General features: G+C 44.8%; 1 protein-coding gene across 1 annotated transcript; it reads left to right on the top strand.

Moving 5' to 3' along the window:
• Window positions 1-4,810: 4,810 nt before the first annotated feature.
• On the top strand, window positions 4,811-9,895 carry Emc10 (ER membrane protein complex subunit 10). Its single transcript, XM_077703729.1, has 7 exons — window positions 4,811-4,962; window positions 5,264-5,321; window positions 5,384-5,490; window positions 6,298-6,381; window positions 7,177-7,355; window positions 8,005-8,101; window positions 9,656-9,895. The coding sequence occupies exons 1-7, from the start codon at window positions 4,876-4,878 to the stop codon at window positions 9,743-9,745; spliced, it is 702 nt and encodes a 233-aa protein (XP_077559855.1). The 5' UTR covers window positions 4,811-4,875; the 3' UTR covers window positions 9,746-9,895.
• The last annotated feature ends 645 nt before the right edge of the window (window positions 9,896-10,540 follow it).

Here is a 10,540-nt window from a genome sequence, read left to right as displayed (position 1 = left end):
GAGTGTGAAACGTGTTATAAACATTGCTTCCACACATTGCACTTTTCTTATTGTTGAGTGCAGTCGTCTGCCGTTTCGGGAACGTCGAAAGGTGCTTTTTGAAGGTGGCGTGGTGATTATTTAAAGGATAAAAGTTTAGTACGCGAAACGGGTAAGAAGCGACAAGACCTGTGCATACGCGTGCAAACTCCACACCCTGGTAAAATTGCGCTGTGTCCTTATAGAAAGAAGAAACAAAAAAAAAAAAAAAAAAACATTCACAATGCACACGACCCGTGCGCTATCGCCCATGCATTACCCGGCACGTATTTTACACCGGAAGCGCCTGTGTGATCGTGTCCTTCCCGTACCTTTTCTAAAATAAATACCATTTTTGGACAGTCGTTGTTTGTATTGAGGAGGAGGAATAAACATTTATTCAACTGTATCGAATTGCTAATTTTACGTATTATTTAAAATACGTTTCTATGAATGCGCAAGAGTATTTAGGGGGGATTTTTCGGTAACATGAAGCAGTTGTGAGTTTGCGTCTGTCATGTGGCATTTGTCCAGAAACGTGTCCAACCTTGTCCAGAAACGTGTCTCACTCAGCATAACCAAATGTCTTATATGGTCACGTCTTAACCTCTTAAGGTGGACCTAAGTTTAAAAAAAGAGGAGAAAACGCGTAATATAATGCACGCTGTTGCCCACATGTGTGAGGGGTCTGTGCCATGACTCGCTGTTTGTTTTTTTAATTTTTTCCCGCAATGCTTGCTTTCAATACAATTTTGAAAAAGGCGAGCCACAATTCCTCGACAATCCCGGAACAAAGGGGGTTTAATCAGTTTTGAAAATACGTACTTCTTTTTCACCGCTACAGAACACGATGGCTATAGTGTAGTTTCGATGATAACCATAGTTCGGCTTTTCGCGTTACATATGCGTTCTCTTCTCGCTGCTCTCGCAACGTTTGCAGGACCCCTCCCCCCCCCCCCCCTTTCCCGAAAAAAAAACTAAATGCACAGAATTTCATTTTTTAACCAATCCTCAAGAATTAAATGCCAAGACAAAGGCGATATTCAGTTTACAAAACAATGTAGTTACCGGGAATCCGTTGCGCTGGAAATGTTTTACTATATATCTGCAACAGCGCAACTTCATTTGCCATCTTTAGGGTTCGTAAGCGACCTTATACACAAGAATGCAAACACATCTTGCTGTTGCAGGCACCTGTTGGATTTTAAAAGGAACGCAAATAGTCAACAGAGCAGCCGTAACAGAAAATTTGTGCTCACTGTGAGGTCCCACAAGCTTGGTTTGAACACTGTAAACCTGCTTGTCACTTTGCGAAAACCTAACATGAGATGTTGACTGTACTGCGTGCATTGATAATTCAATTCGCAAGTTCACTATCGACGAAATCCGTAAATAAGTGAACCGAAACCGTTATTCATCAAACCTTCCTTCAGAGTAGTTAAAATTTCATTTCAAAGACCCGTTAGAGCGGTTACATTTATATCTCGTCGCTGATCAAAATTCAGTAATTTTATGCTGCCTTTTGAACACACAAAAAATATCGTAAGCTCTCAGAAAGAATTTCGGGGCAGTTAAGTAGTGTTACCATTTCAGGGCATCCCACAAATGCAAGAATGCGTCATGTTACCAGTGAAAGCGATTGAGATTGCAGTTGTAAACTGAATTTCAGAGATCGAGGCTTCCTGAATTGTTTCTATTTATGCTTTTATTGAAGGCTCAAAGCCATAGTCTGGAAAGATCAAGCTTCTCAGGTGAAAATGCCCTACTGGTTTTCTTCTGGTTTCATCTGGTCCCACATGCGGGGCATCTGGTTTCAATTGGTCCCAGTTACTCGGTTACTGGTTTCAACTGGCCCCAGTTGCCAGTGTTCTGGTTTGCTACTGGTTTCATTTGGTCCCAGTTACCGTGTATCTAGGTTTGAACTGGTCCCAGTTGTCAGTGGCCTGGTGTGCTACTGGTTCCATCTGGTCCCAGTTGCTGGATAACTAATTCAAACTGGTCCCAGTTGCAATGGCCTGATACACATCTGGTTTCATCTGGGCCCAGTTACCAGGAATACTGTTTCAAGTTTGGTCCCAGTTGCAGAGCCTGGTGTGCTAGTGGTTTCATGTGGTCTCAATGGGGACCACATCAAACTGGTTTCAACTGGTCCCAGGTGATAGGTTATTGTTTTAAACTGAAGTTACACATCATGTAAATTTTTGTATTTGGGATAAAATATAGTTCCAGTTGCAGTTACGTCCGGGTTATTGTTGAGAACTCAAAAGGGCCCAAACAGTGTTTGGGCCCTCATTCTCAAGCAATTATAACTTGTACCTTTTATGGCTATGTCTCTTAACCAACATGCTTTTTTTTACAAGGATAGAGAGTTTCAGCAGGGTTATTGAATGATAATTTGCAACTTTGGCACACCGCAATCGGTTGTGTATCGATCATCCTATAGAAGAGAGCTGTTTGATTACACATTTGCATTTTAATTGCATTGGGCAGGCACAAAATTTAGCCTGCTACGCCCTGAACAGCTAATAAAATATTTAGATGAATATTTTCTGCACCACGTTTACATAATTTTATTACACGTAATGTTCTCCTGGCCATCAGTGAATACTTGGCCAACATAATACACACAATTAGCACAAATATTGAACAGTCGTCTTTAAGAGTGTTTACACATCGCAAGGCGACAAGAACTTGTGATGCAGAAAAAACTTGACTAATAGTCGACCTCATAACGCTGCTGGCAACATTGTCTCAAAAGAGTTGTTTTTGAAGTCAAGCCAAGCTAAGCCGAGTGCATATTCAAAATCAAAATGGTGGTCAAGCACGACTGCGCTGCAAGTCCAGTTCACCGAGTTAAAAAGAGTGCAAGTTGGTCCGTACCTTAAACGAGTGAACTGCATCGTTAGTAACAATTTATTCATTGAGCGACGCTGCGACAGCATCACGTAGTCGAGTAATGGCGGCGCTGGTTTGTTGGTGCATATATTTTCGATGAAGACGTACGAGGCTTCTTCAATGTGGTTCTAGCGGACAATGAAAGTCTTCATTTGTGCTTCCAAGCCACTTTTATTCAAGTGGTTCGCAGAAGTGTTGCAGCTGTGCAGTCACAACAAGTGCTTCCTTATACATTCATCCTGCACCAAAGCGTCATTATGCACTTACTGTTGTGCCTTATCCCGAAGTCTGCTGGTCGCTAGACCGCGAAGGTAGGACCACGTGTATATCCAAACATTGTGTATCTTATTCACTTCCCAGCCATCCTGCTTTGGCAAGAACAGGTCACAGCTTGTTTCGAAACTGTAGTATTAAAGTTTATCAGCCTAATAAAATGTTTTAGTTTATTTGCCGTACTTGTTGCTTCAATATAAATCATGACTGGCACTAGCTTGCAATGAGCTGCGAATGATTTCTGTGATATTCCAACTAGGCTAGAATCACTCCCACCTGGGACTGAAACATTCCTGAGCAGTTTATCTTTCATGTGCCTTCTGCTAGTGCCCTGTATGAGAATCATCTGTGTTTTTGTCGATCAGTAGCCACTGGTCCACAAGGACTACGACCAGTTGCTACTGGTTTTGAACACTACTGGTCCCAGATGCTACTGGTTTACCGCTACCGGTCCCAGTCCTACTGGTTTTGTCCTACTGGCCCCAGAACTACTGGTTTGGTCCTACTGGTTCCAGTGGCTACTGGTTTCATCTGGGAATTGTCCAATAAACCAGTTGAACTGGAACCAGATGAAACCAGAAGGAATATTTTTCACCTGAGTTGCTACGAGCCACAGCGTACAATTTCATTGTCACAATTACGGCCATTCTGAGATTCCCGATGAGTCGTCACTTTTTTTTTTTTTTGGCGTAATAATGAAAACTGACTGCCGCTTCCATGCTGTACATTGAACGTTGAGTAACCGAACTACAGCATACCACTCTTGTTTGCACCTGTCGTGCGCACATACCGCGAGAAAAAGGCACGAAGCGCGCCCACAGTGTGCATTCTTACGGGCCGCTCAGCGGAGCATCCACACTAGCAGCGCGACGCTGTCGCCACCTACATGTCGAGCTCGCGGCGAATAGGTGCCCTCACACTTTTGTGGACGTTGTTACTGTGTTCTCTGGGCCTTGTGTTCAGGCACCTGGCCGTCTGGCCCACGTACTTTTTGCGCATGACAACGGAATCTCATAGACTACCGACGTTGTGAATGCGACTCGTCCTGTGTGCCTCAGTTTAAGTCTTTGTTCTGTATTGTTAACAGTGACGTCATAGCCGCGGCAGACGCACTGGCGCCAGCGCTCGTCCTGTAATCACAGCGCGAAGGACGGGACAGACAGAAAAAACAACCACTGGACAGCGCCTGTCCTGTGGTTGTTCTTTCTGTCTGTCCCGTCCTTCGCGCTGTGATGAAGTATGAACACGTACCAACTCGCCCAACTTGCAACTGTCCTAAGTTTTTGTTTCTGTTGCGCTGTATTTTTAACGGTGACGTCATAGCCGCGGCAGACGCACTGGCGCCAGCGCTCGTCCTGTGTGCCTCAGCTTAAGTCTTTGTTTCTGTTACGCTGTATTGTTAAGAGTAACGTTGCGCGGTGGTGGCGTGCTCACGCTATCCATACTCAAGCCGGCAATGTATGCCTGCGGCAGATCAGAGCGGCAGCGCAAGGCGGCAGCGCAGAGCAGGGAGACGTAAACAGGCGCGGCGGCGACGCACAGGTTAATTTCTGACCGGCGCACAGGTCTAAATGGCGGTAAAGTGGTAGAGTGGTAGTCTGGTAGAGTGTACTTATGGTGGTAGAGTTAGTACTGGTGGCAACCACATCAGTACTCCAGCCGACAGTAGACGGAGCCGAATCCAATCCTATGTGGTGCTGCGGCGAGGGAAGGAAGATGTGTCGCTTCATATTAATCGCCAAAATTTTAACTCTTCTTGCGGGGTTTGCCTTTTCGGTAACTATACAAAGGGAGAAGAAGTTTATCGTCATGGCCCTCCCCATTATTTTGCCCTCGTAACCTAGCGGAAACAATTCTAAGGACGACGGACAAGTGCACAACTAAACCGGACGTCGTCCTAATGCGATCTTCCCATATGATCGCAGTGCCCGTCTTTTACTTTTTAAAGGCTTGTCCGTCGTCCTTCTTTGCTGTTTCCGCCCTGATAAACTCCTTGCTGTGCATTTGCGGTATTTAGCCTGTATTTGTTATGCTGCTGCCCCGCGAATTGTCCAATCTGTCGTCATTACTCTTTCAGAATGACATTGAAGACAGACAGCTTTCGTACACAGTCCACCACACTTTTGACTCGTCTGGTACGTAAAGACCTAGTAGTCAGTTGCTACAATCACTGACGGAGTATCGATGGCCATTTCAGGATCCAGCTACGTGGCCCGAGGATCCGTCTCCGTTCCCCTCTCGAGGTCAACCGAAAGCGTATTCGAGCAGTTGCCACTTTCGGCATCTGATGCCGCTCAGCTGAGGGTCAGTATGCGTGCAAGTTTGCACTGTGTTACTCGCACTCTTCGTGGAAAGAATGTAGCGAAAGCAGAACTCTACCTGTGCTACAACGACTCTGCCGTGCATTTTTGTTTGGGAGTGTCTAGCGTTCCGTCCAGACTGAACACCAATCAAAACCACCCGATGAGACGCCCTTTCTCGTCCTCGGGTTTGGTGTAGGGGTGGCGCCGCGGTCTACGGATGTTGTAGTCGTGAGTTAGATTCTCCCGAGTTTCTGTCTTTCTTTTTTGTGACCGTGGCTAGCGTTGTGTGGTAGCTATACCTCACGCCCGCTTTACAATTCACGCTGTGAAAGCAGTCGGTCTTGATTTTTACTCAACCTGACGAACCGCTTCCACTCACTGAAGCCAAGGCCGACGTAGCCATCGCTAGTTACGTCCGATCTCCTGTAATTATTACCAGTGATTAATAATTAACAATGACTCTGGCTAGTCAGTGAGCGGAAGCGGTTTGACCGGTTGGGTAAAAATCAAGAAAGACTGCTTTCGCAGAAATATTGTGAAGCGGGCGTGGGGTGGCGGCTTGTAGGAACTACAAGCCGCCACCTGCTAGAGCTAGAGTTAGTCCGATCATCTGTAATTATTAATAATGATTAATAATTACCAGTGATTCTGGCTAGTCAGTGAGCAGAAGCGGTTTGGCTGGTTGGGTAAAAATCAAGAAAGACTGCTCTCAACGCGAGTTGTGTTTCCTTTGGACGGAACTTTAGCATCTGTTATCGTTCCGTCTTGATAGAACGCTAGACGCAGCCTTTTTATTTTTGTTTTACAGAAACTTGCTGAACAAAATGGCCTGTACAGAGTTTCGGTTTTTGACCAGACCTTCAACCGAACGGTTTCATCCTTTGCCAAAGCAGTAAGTGCGCGATATTGTCGCTTCTGCATTTATCTCTTTGTGAAGCTTGCTTTGTTTGTGTTCGTGAATAACTGGTGATATGTGGTGAGCATGATAAATATATACAGTAGTAATTAACAGTAATCTAAGTTCTGACATTTTCTCCCCAGCAAAGATTAGTTCCTCTTTTCTGTATTCAGCCGAATTAAAAGCCCTGCTTTAATCTATGCCTAATAGGCCTTTTGTAATTTGATTTATAAGGATTATCACCGTAATTAGCTCATACTCAATATTGCATTTGTAAACAAAGCATCGGACGTTTTTATTGCTGATAGGCATCTTCTTATGTACAGAAGTGATATAGTAAGTGTTTATGCCTTCGGGTGGGAGCAATCGAAAAAAAAAGTGTGGGGAACGTGGTAGCATGGGAGGACATACAAAGCACCCAAGAAGGAACAAAGTCACGGTAAGCAATGGGAAAATGACATGCAACAGCCGAGATTGACCACCATATCACCATTGCCAGTTTTCTTCACTTGTCGCCAATTTCACTTGTCGCCAACTCCACCTGGGGCTGTACAGCTTTCAAAATTTTTAGCCAGCCATAATACCAAGTGGGAAGCAGATAACCTAGCTTATTTTATTCAAGGGTTTTTGACAGGTTCTTTCCATAAACAGTGTGTCAAACCGCACAAGGCACATTCGTGAGCTGTCAATGTAACTACTTGCAACAACTTGCATACTCCTCCCCTCATTTCTCTAATTGCTTGGCCAAAAGCGTCATTTAACCAACGCGGCCTCCTTGCATCTCGGCAGTGCTCCCTCTACGAGTCCGAGCTGAGGGACCAGCTGACGTTGACGCTGGACAGGTCCGGTGCCCTGATCGGAGTGTCGGACTTCATTGGCCAGCAGTGCGTGGGCACGCATGTTCCAGAGCACAGGCTGGTCAACTTCAACACCACCCTGTCCGTATCGATCGTCAACATCGCTCCCGGGTGAGAATAATGAAACGGGGATTGTCCGCGGCGTTAATTTACTAATGACTGAACGTCTTTGGTGTTGCACACATTCAGGTCATGCTGAGTGTAAGAGAGGTAGTGTTGTGCAAAAAGTGCTCTATTATGCTCTTTGTAGTCGCCGTGATGACCGGTCATATTAATGTCGGCAAAATGTCATTCGTTCTGTACCCAGCACTGGAGCCCACACAGCTGCAGAGTATTCAAAATTACCGTCAACACAGAAGTACTATCGTGAGCTTTCCTCATTCACATTTGCAAAAATTCACCAGCATGTCAGTTACCATAGCATTATTGTTGCGGCACAGAACAGGGGTAATACAGTGCTGAATGTTTATGGCCAGTGGTATTCGTAAGTATACACTGCAGTTCACGCAATTCAAAACCTTTCGGTTTTGGCGGGTGCTAGCACAAAGCACTGGCTCATACGGTATTGTTGCGTGGCCAACAAGAAACAAATATACTTAGTCAAAATCACTTTCACGGCTATTTCTGTTTGCATATTATGCTGCTCCCATTTATTTATTTTATTTTTTTAAGGTGGCTTTGTTCAGAGGCCTCTTTCCCTTCCAGCACGTGTTTTTTTAACAGACTCTTTTATCCTTTTTCCTTGACAATCTTTGTGCAGGCCCGACACGCAGACCTATATTCGACGCCTGGAGCAAGAGAAGGCAGAGAGGGCACGAGGAGAACATGCAGATAACCGCTCCTTCTTTGCCAAATATGTGAGTCTTATTTTTCAATGCAGCACCATTTGTGGAGCCAGCTCTTGCCATTTTGTGACAACAATTTTGCATCTAACATCTTTCTGTGAAAAAAATTGTGCAAGATTTCAGTGCACATTAGAAAATCCAAGGTGGTTTCAAGTAATCTGTACAGTCCTTAACTTGAGTACTCCTCAGAGGCCAGGTATTACCTTGACATAAAAACAGCCGAAAAATTTGTGATTTTCCACCCTAAAACTAGACCATAAAATTTCAGGTTCCTAATGGTGCCAATAAAATCATAATTCCTATCTGCAAAGTAGAAAAACTGAAGCTTGCATTTATTCATGCACCGTGGCTCTGTGCAGTTGTCTGAAAATTTTTAAAAAAGTTTTGAATTTTCACATTGATCTATATTGACATAAGAGGCTGCAGGGTATGCAGCTGTGAGGTTGTTTCTCAATTGTGGTTGTCGAAGCTGTTCAATGCCTTTCATCACACAAGAAACATATAAGCAGCACTTTTTTCCAATTCTTACCATAAAAGAAAAGCATAAATAAATATTTAGAGTTTGCAGCTGCATTTGCTATTCAAAAAAATGACTCAAGGCAGAATTATTGCCAGGCAATTCGGCAATTGGACTAACCTAGTTTGTAAGGAGTTCAGGTCTAAATTTTGATGCAAAGCATCCGTTTTCTGCTAACCTTGGTTCCAGTTGCCTGGATGGCTGGCCAGTTTTCTGGCCTCCTACCACCAGCTTGCATGTACAGTGCTTACAACAGCACAAGCAGTATTCTGGCTGTGAAGCAAACATTGGTGTTAATGTAAAGCGGGCTTTCACTACCTGCGTTATATGTACTACAGAATTCCTTTCCTGTAGAGATCCAGGGATTTTTATTTGTGGATGCCTGTGAGGTAACAGCATGTGTTCTCACAGCCAAAAGATGGTTTACATTTAAAGACAATTGCTGTTTACTGCTATTTATTGCTGTTTGCTCTTTATTCCTGATGGTTGCTGTTTAAAGACGATTAAATACATTTAAAGACGATAATTTAAAGACTATTACTGAAGACAAGCCTGTTTGTTTTTAGATGCGACTGCATCTCATTCATTCGCCTTGTCCCTCCATACGGCGTCGGCGTCCGTCCACACCCCTCCCCCATTCTCCTCGCCGTGCGAGCTGCGCTCTCCGCCACTCACCCCCTCTCCTCTCTGATAGCGAACACTCTCTCGCAAGGGGCATTGGATTGGATTCAATTGTATTGGCTTGGCTTGGATTTGGATTGGATTAAAGTGGATTGTGTTGCGTCATAGCCGCGCCACGTTGCATCATAGCCGCGGCAGGGGGTTCACGGCACGTTTCACGCGATGGGAGAATCAACCTAACAGAAACAACAACGGAACCCCCTATGCGTCGCATCTACACAGGGGTTCCCGCGAGGGGAGGTGGGAGTAATTTTTCTTCCCTCACGCCCCTACCTGTCGAAAACGATCACTAGCAGTTTGCGGTAAAGAAATTTTGGGTCTTGGCTTCGCAAAATAAAGTGCAATGAATTGTTCTTTCTTCTTTCTAGTGGATGTACATCATGCCGCTTCTCATCTTCCTGCTCATCTCGGGTGCTTCGAACCCAGAGGGCCAAGGAGGTGGAAATGCTGGCCGTTAAGAGGGTCTGATGAATGGAGAAGCATTTGTAATATATTCACTTAGGCGCACATCACTTTTTTTACGTTAATGTCCTGTGCACTGTGCAGCTGCCTGAAAAACTTTAAGCGTGCGTGTTTGTTTTGTTAATAAATGTTTGCGAGAACAACTACTCTCTTCTGGTATTGCTATCTTTCTTACAGCTAACCCCAAAATGGCTGTGCCATCTCAAATGAATGCTCGCTTGCTCTGTATGTTATATGGGTATGATTGTCTGGACCTGCCGCGGTGGCTCAGTGGCTATGACGTTGTGCTGCTGAGCCCAAGGATGCGGGTTTAATTGCTAGCCGCGGCAGCCGCTCTTCTGATGGAGGAAAAAAGCAAAAACGCCTGTGTGTTCGAGATTTTGGCGCACGTTAAAAATCCCCTGGTGGTTACCTTAATCCAGAGCCCTCTAATACTGTGTGCCTCATCGTCCATGTAGCGTCAGCGCTTTAAACCCCCTCAATCAACCAAATCAATGATTTCCTGGGAATACACCATACGCAGTGAAAGTCAAGGGCACTCGTTTTTACTTTAAAAATTTCAGAAGCTGGTGCTCGCCTCATACTTTCATAATCTCTGTGTGACTTGCTGGAGGAGGAAGAGGAGGAATAAACTTTATTTCAACCAAAAATTAGTTAATTTCTAAACATATGGCCGTGGGAGATCTTCTCTGCAGAGAAGTCCCTGGGCAGTCGCTGACTGACGGGCCCTTTGGACCAGACGAAACTGATTGCCGGGTTCCAGGCTGGCTAGCATGCCTTCCTACTGCTCG

The sequence above is a fragment of the Haemaphysalis longicornis genome, unplaced genomic scaffold (genome assembly GCF_048455015.1).
Source record: "Haemaphysalis longicornis isolate Haplotype H1 unplaced genomic scaffold, Haemaphysalis longicornis Haplotype H1 scaffold_3, whole genome shotgun sequence".
In the NCBI taxonomy this organism is placed as follows: domain Eukaryota; kingdom Metazoa; phylum Arthropoda; class Arachnida; order Ixodida; family Ixodidae; genus Haemaphysalis; species Haemaphysalis longicornis.
This window is presented reverse-complemented; position numbering and strand designations above follow the sequence as displayed.

Bases quoted from the DNA above. Each gene is read 5' to 3' on its own strand.
- Emc10 (XM_077703729.1), top strand. From the start codon at position 4,876: ATGTGGTGCTGCGGCGAGGGAAGGAAGATGTGTCGCTTCATATTAATC. The intron at 6,382-7,176 runs GTAAGTGCGCGA...GCATCTCGGCAG, and splicing joins TTTCATCCTTTGCCAAAGCA to TGCTCCCTCTACGAGTCCGA. The intron at 7,356-8,004 runs GTGAGAATAATG...ATCTTTGTGCAG, and splicing joins ATCGTCAACATCGCTCCCGG to GCCCGACACGCAGACCTATA.